We start from the raw sequence: 21511 nt of genomic DNA, 5'->3' as shown, positions 1-21511 counted from the left end.
CCTTCTCACCATTAAGCTTTAAACGGGGAACAAATTCAAGCCTGCATCGTAGAAGTTAAAATGGATACAGACGGTTCAATGTCGCCAATCTAAGATGGATGTGCAGTATAGTCTTGATTGATTGAGGCTATTGAAAAAAAGTACAACCTTTTGAACTGGAAAATGTATTTATCGATCTTTATTTTAGATCTCGATTATAGATCCATCCCCTAAAGTTTGTACATCTCACGTCTTATTGTATATTTCATGATTCATAGTGACAGATTTTGTGTTTCACCATTATGTTACAGAATCAGCCCCACAATAAAAGCGAAACGAGGATGATTCAGTTTCCCTGCTCCGGATCGTCCCTCCCTTCTCTCTGTGGGCTGCAGGGATCTGAATGATGTTGGTCACCTGTAAATCACAGAGGAAAATTAGCTCAAGTTATCTTAACGCGACCACTAAGACAATAATTCATAGTAATGTTCCCATTCCTCAGCCATAGGACACAAACCTAATGGCATCATGAGAAGATAGACACAGTCCAATTGAAATGATCCTCCTCAATGCAGCCGTCCTGATTTACTTCTCTCTAGACGCAGTTTTACAACTCTGTGCCAGCTGATGTTCGGGCCATGATGAAGATCAATGGCCTCATTTATCTGTATCTGAAGAGAGGCCTCTCTTGCTACTGGAAGCAATCTCAATTTTCATTATTAAGAGACTTATCTATTTGCTGGCTACTCAGATTCCTGACAAAGTTATAATGACTGCACCCTTTGTCACAAGATCCTGGTGAATATGCATCCGCCGCACAGAAGTCTGGCAAATGTCTCGCCTCCAAATTCAATTTGAGCAATGTTTTCCAGAATGTCCCATCTAGTGTAGCATCTTTAACGTTGACATAGCTGAGATACGGACTTTGAAGGATCAAGCTCTTAAAAGTGGAACAACTTCATACCTCCATGATGGTTATCAGACATTTCTTCAGTGGAACATCTGGACGATCCTGTGTTTTCATCTGAAGAATTGTCCTGCTCTTTCTCTGCAAACAAATGTATCTATTTCAAGTCTTAGGTTTCAACAATTTTCTTTTCAATGATAGGAAATGTAGCTGGGTACAATATCGTTTCTAGCAAAAAGGGTGTATAAAAGGCAACAGGAAACAAACTGTGAAGTGCTGTTGTTTATTTGTAGGCAGATGGTGTGCCAGATGGAAGAGACTGCCACACACATCATGATTACCTGAAGTGATCGTGTTAGTCCCTCCATCAGCGGTGAGCTCTGCGTCAGAGCAGATCTCACCGAAGATAAAACGGATCTTCTCCTCTGCATGCTGCTCATTGGAGGAGCCGTGGACCGAGTTGTGGAGGATGTCGGAGGCAAAGCGCGCCCTCAGAGAGTCTGGGGATGTTTCCTTTGCTTGTTCTGGGTCTGTGGGGCCCATTATGGCCCTCCACTCCTCCACTGCATTTTCCTTGGTGAGTACAAGCATCAAACAGGGCCCCCTGAAACAAGCAATGAAAGGAAAACAGACCAAATGTTGTGTCAATTCTGTTCTTTGACCTGTTTCCCGGTGAAGCCTGATTATGCATTCTGAGGACTGCTGCTGTAAAGTCGTGATGGATCGTTTTACATGCTTTTTGACTGAAGAACCTTAACTATTCAATGTCAATGCAACACTTTCAAACTAAGAGGTGAAAGAGCTTTGCACCTTTTTATTATTTATGTTCGCCCAAATGAATAGGTAGAATAATGAAATGACTACAACATGTCTCTTTTTTTTTTTGTTACAAAAAGCTGCGTTCCCCAGTGTGAATACATTTGGAGAAGTGCAGGTAAATATATTCCTAGACATGTAGGCCACCCCTAGTCTACAATATGAAACCGAAATGAGGCTAAACCTGAGCTAGCATTGAGGGATAGACAGTAAAGGTGTTTTTCTGAACTGCCCAGCTGCACATATCTCTCTGCAATTTGTAACCCAGCAGTTTTGTAACAGCCAAGTGAACAGAGCTATCGGGGCGGAAGAAAACTCAAATATTCCAACGTGCAAATGGAACAAAGAAAGAAATTGAGACGGACTTCATAGCAACTGGCCTGAGGCTGCCTCGATTTGAAGCAGCCAACATGACTGTTAAAACTTCCAGAAGCAACAGAATGAGGTTTGCTGCGGTCACTCTGCTCTTTTCTTTTCACTGTGTTCGGGTACAAACTTACCGACACATGAACTCCACCAGTTGTTTAAAGAAAGGCTTTTCTCTCTGCTCTTTGTAAAACTCCTCAGCCATGTCCCTCGACAGCACCGCCTCCTTCAGCTGCGTTACAGAGAAACCGCTGCCCCTGATCTCCTGCAAAATGTTATCTGTTAAGAGTCAATAGAAAATGTAATATTCATTATTCATGCACATTTTAACAACACATGTACATTTGTATATTGTTCTTGATGGCCCAAAGGTACCTCTGTGTTCCTCCATCGCATCAGGTTTGATGACTGCTAGAGTTTTCTGTTTAGGGAAGAAGAAGTGAATCTCTTGTTCGGCCGCTTCCAGGCTCTCGCTGCCGTGCAGCTGGTTGATGGGCTCGTTCTCCACAGCAAACTGAGCCCTTAGACTGAGGGAGGAGGGATACAGAAGTCAGCTCTGCAGGGAGCTACCATCAATATCTAATAGCTCTTATTTGAGGGTTTCATGGAATTCTTTTTGGACTACGTGGTGTGCTTTTCTTCAGCCTGCTTCTACTTCAACTAGTGGTTTCCACAATTCTTAAGATTGCCTTCCAAGAAATGGCAGAAACTGGAGTGAACAGAAAGAGATTACAACAAATGTTCTCTCTAAAATGTGTCTTTGCCTTTGGCTGTGCTACTGTCAGAAGAGAAACTGTCATTGTTGAATTCCTCCTGCGTGATTGTAGAAAGCCTTTTCTGTCTATTATTACACCAGTGATTTAAATAACCTGAAAAAACCTGACAAGGTTAAAAAGAGGTCAAAAGAAATACAGGGTTCTTCCTAAATAGCTGTCGGATCAATTTAAAAATGAGAACTCTATTAGTAATGTTTCCACAGCGACTTCATGACTCATTGCCGTGTGTAAATGAGTAGAGCCTCAGATCACTCACCATTCAGGATTTTCATCTTTGGCTTCATTAACGTCAGAGGGACCAAGAATGTTCTTCCAGAGATAGACAGCTCCCGTTCTGCCTAGAGCCAAAGCTAGCACCGGCCCACTGTAAATACACACTTGTTTAATGCACATCTGCAGCAACATAATACTCTTTAGAATGTCTTTTAGAGCATATGTGTGTTACCTGGTCATGCTTCGGAGCAGTGCAGGAAAATAGTCCTCCTCAACGTGTTGGAAGTAAAACTGTCTGACCTGCTCCTCTGTCATCAGCACATCTCTTTGGAGAGCCACGGTGAAGCCTGACTTATGGATATGAGCCAAGATCTCCTCTGCAGAATTGCACAAATAAAAGATACAATCATTTGCCGGTTTAGGGAGAGAGACATCTGGCTACTACGGCAGTCATACAATAAATCCTACAATCATGAATGTTTTTGTTGAAACAGTTTGAGCAGATTGATTTTGTTAGCAGTTTGTTATTGTATTAAGCTGCATTAGTTTTAGCTAGGTGTATCCTATAAACTGGCATATTCTATTTTAAAATAATGTAAATAGCCAATAGTGATCATTCAATGAAAGAATCTGGAGCTGCAGATGTTTCATTCAACACCTTTGATGTGGAACTCAATAAGCAGTCCCACCATTTCACTATGAACCATCTTTATGCGTGTGTATCTGCGTTCGCATACGTGTGAACTTGTGTTTGCATTTGGCCCCCGACCCCACCTCTTTTTTCTCTGGCAACGTCAGGCCGGATGAGAGCCAGTGTCCTCTCCACACGCTCTTCCTCCCCATCCTGCTTCGTTGCTGAGGCCGTCCTAAAGTTGGGGAAGAAGAAGGCGAGCTCCCTGCTGGCCTGGTCGATGTCCTCACTGCCGTGCAGGGCGTTGAACAGTGTCTGTGTGCCGTATTGTGCCCGCAAGCTGCAGGAAGCCAGGGGGGAGAGGAGAACAGATGGTTGCTCGGCTGGTGCTCAACCAGAGAGAAGCATAATGTTTGGCTGTGTCTGACGGAGCATGCGAGAATCTGCTGTTCATTTGCTTTACCCGCCTTAAGCCTTAGATGGTTTCACACAATCAACCGTGTGAATACACAAATGCTCTTCTTTACAAATACTGAAGGATGATCTTATCATACCAGATCTTACAGTTGTAACTCTTTTTGTGAGTGAAGTATAATTTCCAGCAAACTAACCTTTCTGGTTTTTCCCTCCTGGCTTCCTCTATGTCTGCTGGACCAATGTACTCCCGCCATGCTGGGACAACGTTAGCTGAGCCCTCAACCTGAGAGAGAACCAGAACGTGGGACGGACCACTGGACATAAACTGCACCAACTCCTCAAAGCAAGCCTACAAACCAAATAACAACAGAGACGAGAGAAAACACACATGTTAGACAAAGAAAGTGTTTTTAAATCAGGCCTTACATGTACAAGGTGAAAAAGAATAAAGAAAGGCGGATCAAAAATATATAAAAATATTTGTTAATTGTTTTTTAATTAGCCTCTTTCCTCATGTTTTGTATTTCTGAATCTCGAATCATTTAGTCTCTTCACAAACAGCACGATAAGCAAAAAAAGCAACACAAAAAAAATCTGCTTACACAGCAGACCTATTTTAAGCCCTGTGCAGAAATGCAGATGGAAGTGTGATGTATTGCAAACTAATTGCAATGATTTTTGCACTGGTCGTGACTGCCCTAGTATTAGGATGTTTATTCAGAATGTAATTGCCCAGACTAATCACACAGACGAGTGTGCCAAACACAAAGAATGTGTTTATGTCAACTATTTTTCTCTCATGTTTGGGTGAGATGTGCTCTTTAGCTTTCGCTCCATACCTCTCCTGCTTTATGCTGGTAAAAATCTCGAGCCTCAGCCTCAGTCAGCGTGCGTTCCTCTTGGGCCAGGATCTCAAACCCAGCGTCTTGAATCTAGCCAGGGGATTAACGTCGGGTTAATCAACTAATGTCAGCAGGAAAGGTTGAGGCAATATTGTCTTTCAGAAGGTGAGCAGTCTGCGTACCTTCATAATGAGCTCATTTGCCTTGCCGTGAGCAACAGCATCTGGTTTTATGATGGCAACTGTGTAGGATTTACTGGCAGGAACTACGGGAGAAAACAGCTTGAGTGATGGTTGATAATGCAAAGATGAATCATTATGACGCTGGTTAACAACCGTTATTATCAGGGTAACAACATTTGCAGTATAAGCATAATGAAAAAAAGTATATAGACCACAAATAGTATTATAGCGTCTCCACAGTACCTATTATGCTGTCTTCTTCTTCTGACTGCTCAGGCGTCCTCTCCTCGTCTTTTTTCTCATCCTCCACCAGACCTTCATCTGTAACCTGAGGGACACAAAAATACCAAATAAAAACACTATTCCCTGAACATGGGTGTGTACAAACACTGCAATGCCATTGATTATTTTAATGTTGATTATTCAGTCAACAATTTTCATCTAAAGAATGCCAGAAAACAGTGACAAATGTGCATCCTGGGAATGTTATGACCAACAGAAGCTTATCAAGGGTCAACTTGTTCCTGTGACTTCTTGAGAGGTTCCCATAGCAGGGGAGAAGTAAAAAATGTCAATAAGTCAAACCACTCATTAAGTGACCTGTAGACTGGTATGGGTGTGTTGGCTGGCTTTGAAGCCTAATTATTTTATTTGGAAAAAAAGCAGTAAATGAACACACAAAAATGTACCGATTATTTCAGTAAGCTAATGGATTCAGGTGCATTTATAGAAAATATTTTTTTCTCTTTGTGTGATTTAATGTCGACAGTTATGTTGCAGTGTTTTTCTGTTGCTTCTGTTTGTAGCATGGTGTTCATTTTTTATATATATCTGTTCTAAAAGTTTAAATAAAAGGCAAAAAACAACGCAATTAATAAAATGTCTTAACAGTTACTGATTAACTTTCTCTGTCGAGTAAGGTCATTTTAACAGAAAGACATTTGACATGTCATAGAAGGAAAAGCACAGGAGTAAATAAAAAAATTATAGAATTTGTCTAGCTCGTTAAGTTTAAAGACCTCCAGTGTCTTTTTTCTAGTCATGGCTGACTGGGATACTTCCCTAGAATTAAAGTCAACATGCTTGGCCTAAATTGGCATGTCCGCATTGATGTATGTTTATGTATTTCTGCTCACCCCTTTGCGTTCAACACCTGTCTCCAGGACCAATTTCTCCTTGGCCAGTTCCTCCACAATTATCCTCTGAAGCAGAGGAGCGTTGGCCCCTCGCAGCACCGCCACCAGCTCCCCACCCTGTTCATTCAACACAGTCCAATTCAACTAAACAAGTGGTAACATATTGAAATGCTTTAAATACTTTAGGTCCATGTAAGCAGGCTCAGGAATAAGACCAACTCTATGAAAAGATAATACACAGGATATAATGTAAAAAGAAATATAGACAGGAAATAAACTTTAATAACTTGAGAAAGAAAATGTTATACAAAGGAAGCACAGCGTGGAAACAAGCATTTACTATACAAGCAGGCAAACACAGTATATACCACACACACACACACACACACACACACACACACACACACACACACACACACACACACACACACACACACACACACCCCATAGAAGAGGAAGGTGGGCTCGCATTTCCCTCTATACTTCTCCAAAGTGTCAATGCTGTCTGCCTCGGCCTGCACCAACACAAACACAACAAAAACATGTTTAAGGCTGCGCCTCTTGTTTTGAAATTTAAATTGTTCACATTTAATTAGAACTTACTGTGGCAAAATGCAATAGGTCATCAGCCAGTTCGTTCTTTATTTTCCGTAAGAGACTAACCACAGCTCGACAGGGGCCACACCACTGTTGGTACACATCTACAACTGGAACAGACACGGTGTGTGAGCATTGACAGTCTATATAAAGTGTGTGATCGAAGGTGAGTGGACTGGTGCAATCATTCAAACTGCAGTTTTCCCAGTGAACACAGTGTGGCAGCAACATTCAATAAATTCAACTCATGACAGTCACCATTCACATTTGTTTTTCACTTGTTACCAGTGTATGCTGAATTGATTTTTAAAAAATTGACAAGTTGTCACCTGTCCCCGAGACACAGGCTTCTAAAACATTATACAGATAGATACGAAGATGGACTTAAACTGACATACTACAGACTGGTTTACTTATATAACTTATGCGAAGGTTACATATTTTATGATCGTTTTACTGTAGTTACAAACCTCTTGTCAAAAGGGGCCTTCCTGCACATGGGAATCTGTGTCCAGAGAAAAGGGGGTAAAGTTCTGGTAGAGTGGATGATCTGGGTGATCTATGTGATTGTGTGGCTTTGCGTGTAAGGGATGGATGACACAATTGGTTGGGGGTAGGAATACTAATGAGTGTGCTGATTAGAGTACCTTGAAAAAGCACTCACTCCCATAGGCGTTTTTGTAATTTTGTTGATTTAGTATTGGGAATTATAATGGATTTTTACTTGGATTGTAAGAAATTGACCAACAAGAAGCAGTCTTGTTTTCAAATATTCAAAAAAATTGAAGAGCATTGGGAACATTACCCCCTTTACAAAAGAAGCCACATTATTAGTGCAACAGGATCTGACACCTGATCCAACAAAGCACCATTAAATGCATTATTGTAAAACGAGAGAATATGCCACCACAACTGTATTAGTCATTTTAAGATAGGACCAATACCAAGGGACCATGCAAGGAGCGCTTTAATCAGAGAAGCAACAAAGAGACAAAAGATAACCCTGAAGGAGCTGAAACTCTTAAAGTGGAAATTGGAGTATCTGTCCATAGGACAACTTTTTAGCTGTAAACTTCACAGAGTTTGGCTTTACGGATGAGTGGCCAATGCTAAGAAAAAACACATTTGGAGTTCCCCCAAAACTGCATGTGGGAGATTTATGGTGGTATGGTTTTTGAAGCCCTGCATGGACTGACACCAGGTTACATCTGTGAACCCAGTGCCAGTTCATCCATTGTTGGCCTTAATCTGTGGAATAGTTGGCAACTAACAATTATGTCCTTAGATCCTTAGCCTCTATTCAATCCTTATAAAGACATGCCTGATCACATCTTGTTTTTCATGGTTTCTTATGGTTTTATCAATACATGCTAAGCTTTTATTAATTTACTTATATTGTATAGTTCATGTCAGTATCACGCCTGCTTTGCTTATCCAATCTTTTTGTAAATCACTTTTGTCAAAGTGTGTTGATTAAATGTGCTTTACTAATTGAACTACAATCAGGTTAGATCTGAAGTTCTTACCTGTTAAACCTTTGGTTGCAAGCATCTCTTCCCACTGCTCTTGGTTTGTGACAGACGCCTGGAAAAATAAAAAAAAACAAATAACATCAGGGCTTCCTTGAAGTTAGTTGACTTTTGTCAACATTACAGACGCCATGTTGTGTTTTTTCAACCTGCAAACTCGCTTCTTTCTTCTTGCCTGCCATTTGATTAGTTAATATTATAGTTTTCAATCTACATGAAATAGTAGAAACCTTATGCTGATTATTACATCCAACTGCTCAACTGCTGCACGCACTTGTTTGGCCCCATGGTTGCTAAGCAACGAAGCCTTCCGGGGAATTCTGTTTTTCGATGGAAGTGCACTTCATTAAAATCGTTATCTTGTGTTGTTGTCGCTATTATTTAACTCAAACGCCGGTCTTGGTTTCGTATCGCCAGACAGTCTGGTCAGTTTTAAGACACATGGCACTCAGAGTGAGAGCTAGAACTACAATTCTTCTTCTTCTTCTACTCTCTTCTACTCTCTTCAAATGCGTTGCTGTTCCTAGGGCGTTTCCGTTTCCGTCCCCAGAACATAACATGCATAATAAAAAAGTATCAGAATTAGCAGCAGTGTTATGCTCTTTGCAAAGACTACTTTGTAAACTGAAAATGATTATATTATTATATTTTTAAATAACATATTCAACCGGATATAGTATATTTTGAATGTGCTGAAGGCCATGTGGAGACCACAGTAAGTTACGACACTATATCAAGTGTATTTTTTTATCACATATCTCAATGAAGGGGCTATGGTCCCCTGAACTTTATTATTTCATGATGATTGTGCTTTTTTATAGATAGTTTTGATAGACCAATGTTTTAATGTGTGTTATTTTGCAATCCGCTTTGATGCCATGGCCCATGTGGCATGTCTTTGGCTAATGCTATGCTTAGAATAAAGTCCTGTTAATCCTACATTGCATTTAGCTGAATTGTTTACCAAAGCAACGTACATACACTTCTTTACCGTAGACATTCCTGGGGCAACTTGTTGTTAATTATCTGCCACAAGGATGTTGACTACAGGGGCTGGGGATCAAACCAATGACCAAACACTCAGTTATCCCAATTAGCCACCGCCTCATCAAGATGTCTCAAGTTACAGGAAACAACTAATTTTGCTGTGTTACCTTCAACCCTGTTTAACTCAGTTCTTCGTTCTTGCATTTATGAGTAAATTCTTAGGACTTCGAAACAGTATGATGGAAAGAGAGGGCTATAGAGACTGAGCAGTGTTTTCATTACATTAGAAGGTGCACAGAGCAGAGAGTTGAATAGTACATTTACTCAAGCAGTACATTTACTCAAGCATAGGTGGACTCTGGCTTTCTAAAGTGAGTCATCTGCTATACTGTGTAGTAAATGCAGGGCAGCCATTGTGTCACTGAATCGAGTTTTCTTTATATAATGGCACATATAAGTGCACTGCATCTTGTTTTCTCCAGTGTAAGGACCCCCCAGTGGGCACTCTATCATGTTTTTTGTGCTCTAATCCATCGCTGTACCTAATGACTGTAGATTTAAGTAGTTTTGATGTTGGCATGACTTACTGTACACTATAGTATTCCCCATATCATAGAGATACTATACATTTATTTCACAGCTTTGTCTAATTTTGACATTGCTATTTTGTAATACTCCACATTTGATCACTTCAAAATGTAATGCATTGTAAACGATTAAACTACCCAGCAGGAAGCAGTTATAAAAAGCTCTACCTTAATCAACTACAAAATGTGAGTAATGGTTACATGTTGATAAATCAAGATTAAGGATCAAATATATAGAAAAAATCCTGGCAGGGGGCATTCTGCATGATGAATACTTACATCTCTAATACATTGTGTAGCTAATAGCATATTTATGTAATTTAACTTAAGCACAATTTTAAATGCAGGATTATTAGTATTATTTATGTTTTGGCTGCTTTTAAAGGTCCCATGTCATGGCCATTTCTACTGATCATAATTCCATTGTTGAGGTATACTAGAATAGATGTATCCATCCATCCATCTTCTCCCGCTTATCCGTGGTCGGGTCACGGGGGTAGCAGTTCCAGCAAAGAGCTCCAAACTTTCCTTTCCCTGGCCACATCAACCAGCTCTGATTGGGGGATCCCAAGGCGCTCCCAGGCCAGCAAAGAGATATAATCCCTCCACCTAGGTCTACCCCTCGGTCTGTTCCCAGCTGGACGTGCTTGGAACACCTCCCTAGGGAGGCGCCAAGGTGGCATCCTTACTAGGTGCCCGAACCACCTCAACTGACTACTTTCGACGCGAAGGAGGAGCGGATCAACTCCGAGTCCCTCCCGGATGACTGAACTTCTCACCTTATCCCTAAGGGAGACGCCAGCCACCCTGTGGAGAAAACCCATCTCGGCCGCTTGTATCCGAGGTCTCGTTCTTTCGGTCATGACCCATCCTTCATGACCATAGGTGAGGGTAGGAACAAAAATGGTCCGGTAGACAGAGAGCTTTGCCTTCTGGCTCAGCTCTCTTTTCGTCACAACGGGGCGGTAAAGCAACTGCCGTACCGCTCCCGCTCCTCCGATTCTCCGGCCCATCTCACGCTCCATTGTTCCCTCACTCGAGAACAAGACCCCGAGATACTTGAACTCCTTCACTTGGGGTAAGGACTCATTCCCTACTTGGAGTGGACAGTCCATCGGTTTCCTGCTGAGAACCATGGCCTCAGATTTGGAGGTGCTGATCCTCATCCCAGCTGCTTCACACTCGGTTGCGAACCGATCCAGTGAGTGCTGAAGGTCGCAGATCAATGAAGCCATTAGAACCACATCATCTGCAAAAAGCAGTGGTGCAATCCTTAGTCCACGGAACTGCAGACCCCCTCCCCCACGGCTATGCCTCAAAATCCTATCCATGTATATTACAAACAGGATTGGTGACAAAGGTCAGCCCTGGCGGAGGCCAACCCTCACCTGAAATGGGTCCGACTTACTGCAGAGGACCCGGACACAGCTCCCGCTTTGGGAGTACAGAGATTGGATGGCCCTGAGTAGAGACCCCCTTACCCCATATTCTGCAGCACCTCCCACAGTAACTCCCTGGGAACCCGCCCCGGCCATACACCTTCTCCAAGTCTACAAAACACATGTAGACCGGATAAGCGTACTCCCAGGCCCCCTCCAGGATCCTTGCGAGAGTAAAAAGCTGATCCGCGGTTCCACGACCAGGACGGAATCCGCATTGTTCCTCCTCAATCTGAGGTTCGACAATCGGCCTGACCCTCCTTTCGAGTACCTTAGGGCAGTGGTTCCCAAAGTGGGAACGCCCTAACACTCCATCAGTTGAGGTCAACAACGTCCCATCATGACTGTACACTGTACGCAATAGAGGCTTTGAACACCGCCCACTCTGATTCAATGTCCCCAACCTCCACAGGAATGCCCGAAAAGCTCCGCCGGAGCTGTGAGTTGAAGGCCTTCTGAACTTGGGCCTCCTCCAGACGTTCCCAGTTCACCCGAACTACACGTTTGGGCTTACCAGGTCTGTCCAGAGGCTTCCCCCGCCACTCGACCCAACTCACCACCAGATGGTGATCAGTTGAAAACTCCGCCCCTCTCTTTACCCGAGTGTCCAAAACATACGGCCTCAGGTCCGATGATACGATAACGAAATTGATCATGGACCTTCTGCCTTGGGTGCTCTGGTACCACGTATACTTATGAGCATCCTTATGTTCGAACATGGTGTTTGTTATGGCCAATCCATGACTAGCACAGAAGTCCAGTAACAAACCACCACTCCGGTTCAGATCAGGGGGGCCATTCCTCCCAATCACGCACCCCCAAGTGTCTCCATCATTGCCCACATGTGCATTGAAGTCTCCCAGCAAGATTAAAGAGTCCCCTTCAGGAGCCTCACACAGGACTCTTTCCAGGGTCTCCAAGAAGGCTGTATACTCTGAACTGATGTTTGGTGAATAAGCACACACAACAGTCAGAGTTGTCCCCCCCCCCCCCCCCCCCATAACCCACAGGCGTAGGGAGGCGACCCTCTCGTCCACTGGGGTAAACTCCACGTCCCCAAAGCCAGCTTCTGTCACCCGGGTCTGATCCGTCGAGACCCTCTGCTTTCACTGCCACCCTTCTGGCAGCGCACCCGACCCCATCGTTGTTTCCCGTAGGTGGTGGGACGGAGAAGCGGAGGTGTTGCCCATGTTGCCTTTTCGGGCTGTGCCTGGCCAGGCTCCGTGGCAAGGGTATCCTCACTTTGTGTGTCGTCTTTCATGAGGTCTTTTGAACCAATCTTAGTCTGGCCCCTTGCCTGAGGCCAATTTGCCATGGGAGACCCTACCAGGATCACAAGGTTCCAGACAACACAGCCCCCAGGTTCATCAGGGCACACAAACCTCTCTACCACGGTAAGGTGCTGGTTCTTCAGAGAGGAAAGAGTAGATTTATATTGTGCAATTTTCCAAACTCACATTGGTTTCTCATACAGCATCTCTGTATAGCATGTGTATTCACCCTCTGGCCGTTTCTCAATGTCGAGTAAAGCTGCTCCAGAGCCACTATAATAATAATAATACATTTTATTTCAAAGCGCTTTTCCAGGTGCTCAAAGATGCTTTACAGTGGTTTGATAAAACATGATCAAATAGAATAAAGAATAGAAATAAAAAATAGATAAATATTAAAACAGCAACACAGCATAATTCACAAATTAAAAGCCAGTCTGAAGAGGTGTGTTTTGGTCAGTGTTTTGAAAGTGGGGGGGTCGGTGCAGTCTCTGATGTGTTGTGGAAGGGAGTTCCAGAGGGTGGGGATAGAGAGGAGGTTCGCTTCTGATGAACGAAGGCTGCGGGAGGGGGTGTAGTGGTGGATCAGGTCGGTGAGGTAGGGGGGGCCTGGTTATGAGAACTTTGTATGTTAGCAGAAGGATTTTGAAGTGTATTCGTTGACGGACAGGTAGCCAGTGCAGGTTTTGAAGGACGGGGGTGATGTGGTCTCTGGAGCGGGTGTGGGTGAGGAGGCGCGCAGCGCAGTTCTGGATGTATTGTAGTTTATTTAGAATTTTGGATGATGAACCATACAGGATGCTTTTGCAGTAGTCCAGTCTTGAGGTGATAAATGCGTGGATGAGGGTTTCAGCAGCCAGGAAGGAGAGTGAGGGGCGGAGGCGGGCAATGTTTTTCAGATGGAAGAAGGCAGTCCTGGTGATATGGTTTGTGTGTTTGTCGAATTTGAACTGGCTGTCAAAGATTACTCCAAGGTTGCGAATGTGAGGGGAGGGGGTTAGAGTGGTGTTGTCAAGGGTGAAGTTGAAGTTCTGGGTGGTGTTGGTGCGGGATGTGGGTCAGATTATGATATCTGATTTGTCGCTGTTCAGTTGAAGGTAGTTTGTTTGCATCCAGGATTTAATTTCTGAGAGACAGTGAGTGTGGAGTGAGTTGTGGCAGTGATGGTTTTTGTGGAAATGTAGAGTTGGATGTCATCCACGTAGCAGTGATACTGGAGGTTGTGGCGGCGGATGATTTTTCCAAGGGGGAGGATATAGAGGATGAAAAGGAGAGGACCAAGCACCGAACCCTGGGGGACGCCTTGGGACAGAGGGGCAGTGGAGGAAGTGCAGTTATTTATGTGGATGAACTGGTGTCTGTTGGTGAGGTATGATTTCAACCAGGAGAGTGCAGTGTCAGTGATGTTAAGAGATGATTCCAGGCGGGACAGCAGGATGATATGGTTGATGGTGTTGAACGCTGCTGTGAGGCCGAGGAAGATGAGGATGTTGTGATTGCCGGAGTCTGAGGAGAGGAGGAGGTGTTGTTACTCTCAACAACTCTCTCTGTCGAGAGTATTTTGTTTATCGTTGTAGCCACCTGATGGCTAAGGGTCTGCTAGCTAGTGAGCTAGGAACCGATGAGCCAGCAGGTTGGTGACAGCAGCGCCTGGCAACAAAAGTAGCGATTCTGTATATCGATGAATACAAAAAGATACTAATGTTAATTAACATTTAACTGTTGTTTTAGCCAGGCAAGATTTTTTTGTCAAATCTGGACTGGAAACAATAAAACAAATAGGACTTAGGTGGTGGAGCGTATGTTTTTTATGTACTATTTCAAGCATACTACGTCATCGAGTGGCGCCAAATCACTGTTTGAATGCGAGGAGCGGACAGTGTGAGCTGGGTTCATTTCCTGGTTGCTGCGTGGGATCTGCGAGACAGCAAGACATAGCGAATGGACACGGGAAGGGGGGGATGCTGTGGGGGCTGTAGCACCCCCATCGGCGAGGCTCCACTAGCAAACCCCCCACCCCCCCCCGAGAGTGTGTGTGTGTGTGAGGAGCTCCACGGAATGGTCCATTTGGGTATGGTCACGTCACTGTACCCAGGAAGAAGACGATGGAAAAAGAGAAATCTCAAACGAGGCGTTCTGGGGTGGTATAGACAGGTCTTTTCTGTGTTAGAGTCTTACTCGCTATAGGGTGTACTTTGAGGGTTTGTGACTTTGCAGACCGTTTACATGCATAAAGACCTTCATAACACACAAGGGGACGGGTAATAACCGGAAAAGCATGACACAGGACCTTTAATGAAATCCCCCCCCAAAACCTTTTTTTTTAATTGGAAGATAATGTAGATGTTGTAATTACGGTATCCAGGTTTTTCAGAGCTTCACCCATACATACTAGTTAGCTTTTTTCTCCTGGAAGCCACTGAAACGCGTATAAACCACTGCACAGATTTATTTAGGACTGTTCACACTGTTTATTAACATAAACATATTTTAAAATGAGCAGCCCCCCACAAGGTGTTATTCAATTGTATGTTAATGCTAGTTTATGTGGCTTCAAGTGCTGTTGTAGTGTATAGAATCAGGTGTTTACATCAAGTTATTTAGGTTATTTTCTCCAAAAAAACACTGAGTAGCCTACAGTACTTGTTTCCTTTGGTGTAGAAAGGCTCATATTCTTCACTCACTGCTATCCTCACACCTCAAAGAGGTTTCCCTCCAACTGCAACATTTCATTTAATAGTGAAATAGGTCCTCTAGAGATCAGACCACTTCTGCATGCGCTTCCTGCTTGAATTTCAATGAACTGCTTGCACTTAAACGGTTCAGCTGCACCGCCTCCTCCCTTTTCAAAGTGGACCCAGAAAAACAAGTTGAACAATTAGAGTAATTTTGTAAAATGACAAATCAGTGCTCTGCAACAGTGAGAAAGAGAATATTAAAATGAGACACTCAAACGGCAGTGCCTTTGTGCTAGCGACAAAGCCCTGCAGTTTGTTTTGCTCTCTGTATGACATGTTTTTATTAGTAACCCTGAGTCTCGCTCTGAGCTCATTATGCAGCCATATGGGAACCAAAATCACCTCCCCTCCATCATGGCTGCTGTGACAAGGTCCTTGCCCTCAGAAATAAGATTCATACAGTGCCTAAAATTCAGGAGTGTGTTTCTGTTCTACTTTTCATCAGAGAGATGCAAGGAAGCAATTGCTTTTGTTCCATCAAGTCAATGAGAAACATTGATTTGATGCTTTTGTCCCATATGCCCAATTCAAATATTGGCCTTTGTGTCGTCGAATGTCATCAGTAATGACTGCTGCTGCGTGCTTGCGGTTGACTGTACGCAGAACAAATACTCCTGCAAACTGAAATGTGATTGCTCTGTCCCAGTGGAGGGCACTGGGAGAATATTGTTGGAGGGTATTTAGACGAGATGTCACTAACTCATTCAAAGCGGTGCAGCTGAATTCATCACTGCTGTCAGTCAATATGGCACATGTTCAGACAAAGAAAGACTGTACACACCACAGTTACGAATTTTTATATTTTTAAATATTGTCCATCTGATTTAGGGTCCTCTGACAGTGACTGTCAAGCCTCTGTGTACTTGTCCCTCTGAATCATGTCTCAAAGCAAATACTTTCTTTTATATTTAGGCCTATTCTGTTTCATAAATATCAAACAAACTACTTTGAATCTTCTTCTTATCGTGTCCACAAGGCAGTCAGTTACAGGGCTTGGTTAGATGTGGTTCAGCCACAGCTGAACACATTGCTGTCCCTTCTCATTAAACTCTGCCAAGTCCGATGTTGTGCAGGGTTGCTCCAGCAGGGGGCATATCAGGAGGTGTTGCATGGTTTGTGGTTCAATGCCGCGGTCACACACAACGTCCCCGTCATTTAGGTATCCCCATTTGGCGAGAGTGGCTTTTGCACGTCCAACACCAGATCTTATTCTGTTTAGGCATTTCCACACTGCGTAGTTGGTGTCTGCTCCAGGGGGCAGTGCCTTGCTCGCCTTTAGCTCCATTGTTGTTGCTGATGGGAGGTTGTCAAGTCTTTCTTCCCACCGAGTGACTCTTTCACTGCTTGTGCTCGGTGTTCCGAGGGGTGGGACGCTCTTCAGGAAACTTTTCCTGGATTTAAGGCGGCTTTTGGCTGGCACATGGCCAAAGAGAGGATGTCTTTGGTCAGTAGATTGTTGTTGGCGGTCTTTCTTGCTTGCTGCATTTTGTCGTATCTCTGGTGGGGCTATGCCTGCCAGGATGTAAAGACGGTCTGTAGGTGTTGATTTCAGGCAGCCTGTGATAATGCGGCAGCTAGCATTGAGGGCGGGATCTAGGCCTGTCGCGATAATCGATAAATTGACTTATCGTACGATAAATAAAAATGGACTCGATAACTTTTCTGAGCTCGATAAATTGCCGTTTACATAAAGATGTGACCAGCATTTTAGCCTGGAGCGCTGTGGCTGCCAGGCGCGCTGTGAGGGGCGGGGCTGACACACAGCCAGGTCAGGACACTCCGCGTGCACGTGCAGCAGCCAAATTAATAATATAGCGACAAGCGGGAGACAACGTGTGACTTACTCGCGGGGAATTTAAAGTGAAATGGAATTGGTTACAAAACGTAACGACACATCTTGATTCTCCGGTGTGGCTGTATTTTGGATTCAAACCAAATCAACGAGGCGAACCTACGGACTTGAATGAGCCGGGGGGTGTGTCGCATTGGTTTAAAAAAGGTAGCGACAAAAGCAGGCAATACCACGCATTTCATTTCATCGTTTATTGCAATAATTTCCAGAAAAATTTATCGTCCAACACAAATAATTATCGTGACAGGCCTAGCGGGATCCAGCTTCTTGGCATGGGCATCTCATTCCCATACTAGGCAGGCATACTCGGCAGCTGAGTAGCAGAGGGCTAGTGCGATTGACTTCAGAGTCTGTGGGTTTGCAGCCCAGGTCGTGCCTGTGAGCTTGCGGATGATGTTATTCCTCGCACTCAATTTGCACTTGGTCTTCTCAGTGTGGGTCTTAAAAGAGAGGCATCTGTCCAGGGTTACCCCTAGGTAGACTGGGTGCTCACAGTGTTCAAGGGGGGTTCCTGACCAGCTGACCTTCAGTTGGCGCTTGGCTTCACGGTTTCTCAGGTGGAAGGCACACACCTGTGTCTTAGATGGGTTTGCACGTAGTTGGTTCTCTTCATAGTAAGGTGTTAGCTCTGCCAGAGCGTTAGAGAGTCTGTCTTCCACAATTTTGAAATCAGTGGCTTGTGCACCTATGCTAAGATCGTCTGCATAGATGAAGCGGTGGGTGTCTACACTTTTTTGTTGGTCGTTGGTGTAGATGTTAAAGAGAAGTGGTGCAAGCACACTTCCCTGTGGGAGGCCATTCCTGAGTCTTCGCCACCTGCTTTTCTTTCCTCCTAGCTCAACGAAGAAGTGCCTATTTTCAAGCATGCTTTCAATCAGCTCTGTCAGGCGGGTGTCTCTTGTGGTCTCCAGGATCTTACTGAGGAGACGTCTGTGGTTGACTGTGTCATAGGCAGCTGAGAGGTCGACAAACACCGCACCAGTTACCATCCTTTCCTCATATCCGTCTTCGATGTACTGGGTGAGGTTGAGTACTTGGCTAGAGGATGGTACTTGAATGAAAGATGTCTAAAGCCCACAGTACTTCACCACTGACCCTCAATTGTATTCTGATAAATTACTCTGCAGGATGTCAGTCTTTTCCACATCCAATTTGTATGACAGACCTTGAAGGTTTCTGCTTGAAGCTCACCTCACACTGAAGGATTTCCATGGTACACTGCAACATAAGTCCCTCGATAGATTTGGTCCCTATGTGGCCTTGAAGAAACCACTTATCATCTTCTCTGGTGAATTGCTGTTAATCTCTCAGTGATGAAAGACTAAGAGGTTTAGGCTTTTGAAAATTAATCTCCATTAGCCAATCTTAAATACAGAAGTCATATTTAAGCCTCATTAAAAAATAACTCCATTTGCTTTGTTTTGTTTATTTTTATAGAGGCTTCATCCCACCATCCTCAATGCACAGGTCCAAAGGGCTTTAGCTAATTGTTCTGAGACAAATGTTGGAGAAATCCCTATTGGTCTGCAGCTTTGTACACTTAAGAATGAATTCAAAACAAACAAAAATGATCATACTTTGTGTATTTAAATAATATATATTTATTTTTCTACTGTGAGACACAGTATTACTGTACATCAAATAGCCTAAATGCATTGCTGTAGGGCACCAATTAACAATTATTTTCATTATTCATGAATCTGCCAATTATTTTTAAACATTTAGTCAGTTAAAAAGTACTTGAAAAAATGGCATCTTTGCAGAGCCGAAAGCGATGTCTCTAACCGTGTAGTTTTACATGACCAAAAGTGCAAATACGTCTTATTATTATTGTTTTAAAAATGACCAAAACAATCTTCTTCTTCTTCGAGTCCGTAGCAATCTTTGATGTCATTCTGCCAGTATCGGGCACAGGCCACAGCTGATGGGGTAGGTTCTGCCAGGTCTTCTGGACTGCACCGGGGGGCATCTTCACATTCCAGTAGGTGGGACATTGTCTGCACTGATCCACAGCTGCACGTGTCTTCTGTGGTGTAGTTCCACACTTTCATCATTGCTTTGAACCTCCCCTGTTCCACACGCAATCTATTAAGTCAGTGTTTTTCAAAGTGGGGGCCCCCGACCCCCGGGGGGCCGTCAGGGGGTCGGGGCTGCTAGGACTGTCTTAGGGAATAAAGCTTTTAGATGCGCAGCTCCGCTAATTTGGAACAATCTGCAAAAGGAATGGAAGTTGAGCAGTTTGGTTCCATTACATGTTTTTAAAGCAAGGATAGATGCTATCCTATCGGAAACTGTTGGTATCTGTAAATGCTACTAGCTATACAAACTGTAGTCAATGTAAATATGCCATATGATGTCCTCTTTGTTTTTCTGTCATGTTTGTATTCATGTTGGAACCTACTTGCAGCAGGTCACCATTGAAAAAGAGGTCAATGATCTCAATGGGTTTTTTTCACCTGAATAAATAAAGGTTTTGAATTGAATTGAGGGGGCGCCAGGGGGCTCTCGCAAAATTTGAGGGAAACGGGATTTTTTTTAGATATTATTAATAACTGCATATCTATCAATCTATGTGTCTTTTGATGCCAATCTTTTAATATTTTTTGTTTTTGAATCACACGACCGCCCTTCAAGCCAATCAGAATCGAGCTGCCGCTACTGAGAGTGAAACTGAGTATCTGCTCAGCTTTTGGAGCAAGTGAGAGCTAGTGAATATTTCGCTCTGCAGCTGGATGAGAGCACGGATGTAGCAAATGTCGCAGAATTGCTTGCATGCATCAGATTTATCTCAGAAGACAACTTTGTTGAGGAAATATTATTTTACAAAGCACTGGAAGGTAGGACCACATGAAGAGACATTTTCCAAGTTTTAGATGAGTACATCATCTCAAATGGAATTGACTGGTCTCGTTGTGTGGGTGTGTGTTCAGATGGGGCAGTGGGGCTATGACAGGCAAAAAAAGCGGAGTGACAGCTTTGATCAGGCAGAAGGCCCTAAATGTAGTGGCAACACACTGCATGCTCCATCGCGAGGCACTTGTACACATCCTTTTTTTTAAATATTGCAACAGGGGGGTCCCCGCCAGAGGATAATGCTATATGGGGGTAGGCCTGTCACGATAATTAATTTTGTTGGACGATACATTTTTCCGGAAATTATTGCGATAAACGATGAAATTGTCGGCACCGTTTTAAGACCATTTTAGACATAATGATAATATATAATAATAATTCAAGTACATCCTTTCAAACATAACTTTTTATTGAACATTCAACATTGCAAATGAAATGTGAAATAATATTAAAATATATAAATTATATATAATAAATAAAACAAATTAATTAAATTATAATACATTAATTAAATCACACACAACCAAAACAATAAATTAAATAGTCAGGCTGGAAAACAGAGCTCTCTCTCTCATATATATATATATATATATATTTATATATTCATATTTATTTATTTATTTATTTATATATATATATATATATAAATAAATAAATATGAGCACACATTATCTCACAAGCAAAAAAAACCTCCTTAAAACAACAGTCAAGTGTACAGTCCACTGTCAAAGACCCAGATGCCTCAACAGGCCATATCCAAATCTGTTTTTCTAAGTTTTCAAGCAAGGAACACCAACATGTTTGCATTGTCGGGCGGGGGCTCTCCATCTCCAGCTGCCGTGTTTGCTCCCAGCTGGAAAAACGGAATGGGGTGGTTGTGTTTTTGTTGGTTTAAAATGCGTGGTATTGCCTGCTTTTGTCGCTACCTTTTTTAAACCAATGCGACACACCGCCCGGCTCATTCAAGTCCGTAGGTTCGCCTCGTTGATTTGGTTTGAATCCAAAATACTGCCACACCGGAGAATCGAGATGTGTAGTTAGGTTTTGTAACCAATTCCATTTCACTTTAAATTCCCCGCGACTAAGTCACACGTTGTCTCCCGCTTGTCGCTATATTATTAATTTGGCTGCTGCACGTGCACGCGGAGTGTCCTGACCTGGCTGTGTGTCAGCCCCGCCCCTCACAGGGCGCCTGGCAGCCACAGCGCTCCAGGCTAAAATGCTGGTCACATCTTTATGTAAACGGCAATTTATCGAGCTCAGAAAAGTTATCGAGTCCATTTTTATTTATCGTACGATAAGTTAATTTATCGATTATCGCGACAGGCCTATATGGGGTCCTTGGCATGGCAACGTTTGGGAACCCCTGTATTAAGTGACTTCCAGGTTGTCC

The 21511-nt window shown here is 43.3% G+C and overlaps 1 protein-coding gene and 1 long non-coding RNA gene across 5 annotated transcripts in view; one reads left to right on the top strand and one right to left on the bottom strand.

The window, feature by feature from the left end:
* Nucleotides 1-148: 148 nt before the first annotated feature.
* On the bottom strand, nucleotides 149-8882 carry LOC307027417 (thioredoxin domain-containing protein 6-like). Of its 4 annotated transcripts, none has more exons than XM_079662483.1 (17): nucleotides 8541-8882; nucleotides 8389-8446; nucleotides 6869-6972; nucleotides 6709-6780; nucleotides 6266-6382; nucleotides 5373-5457; nucleotides 5130-5212; nucleotides 4945-5037; nucleotides 4300-4454; nucleotides 3832-4028; nucleotides 3290-3434; nucleotides 3101-3208; nucleotides 2444-2595; nucleotides 2203-2347; nucleotides 1228-1490; nucleotides 944-1027; nucleotides 149-396 (listed from the first exon to the last, which is right to left on the bottom strand). In XM_079662483.1, exons 1-17 carry the CDS (start codon nucleotides 8571-8573, stop codon nucleotides 326-328), a joined length of 1965 nt encoding a protein of 654 aa, XP_079518609.1. In that variant the 5' UTR covers nucleotides 8574-8882; the 3' UTR covers nucleotides 149-325. The 4 variants fall into 4 exon arrangements, with proteins under 4 accessions (XP_079518609.1, XP_079518610.1, XP_079518611.1 ...); XM_079662484.1 differs by having other exon boundaries at nucleotides 8622-8882; XM_079662485.1 differs by having other exon boundaries at nucleotides 8639-8882.
* An 88-nt stretch (nucleotides 8883-8970) lies between these two features.
* The window catches only part of LOC307030086, a 36367-nt gene continuing 23826 nt past the window's right edge, over nucleotides 8971-21511 (top strand). Inside the window, exon 1 of the long non-coding RNA XR_013805526.1 lies at nucleotides 8971-9106. This is a non-coding gene — a long non-coding RNA (uncharacterized lncRNA). The remainder of the gene's footprint in view (nucleotides 9107-21511) is intronic.

The sequence above is a fragment of the Notothenia rossii genome, assembly GCF_949606895.1.
Source record: "Notothenia rossii genome assembly, chromosome: 2".
NCBI classification, from domain to species: Eukaryota; Metazoa; Chordata; class Actinopteri; order Perciformes; family Nototheniidae; genus Notothenia; species Notothenia rossii.
The sequence above is the reverse complement of the archived record's forward strand: the minus strand, read 5'-3'. Positions and strand labels throughout refer to the sequence as shown.

Excerpts from the sequence above, each read along its gene's own strand:
- LOC307027417 (XM_079662483.1), bottom strand. The coding sequence starts at position 8,573 with ATGGCAGGCAAGAAGAAAGAAGCGAGTTTGCAG. Across the intron at positions 3,209-3,289 it reads CTGCTCCGAAGCATGACCAG|TGGGCCGGTGCTAGCTTTGG; the intron begins GTAACACACATA and ends GTGTATTTACAG. Across the intron at positions 2,348-2,443 it reads TGCGATGGAGGAACACAGAG|ATAACATTTTGCAGGAGATC; the intron begins GTACCTTTGGGC and ends GACTCTTAACAG.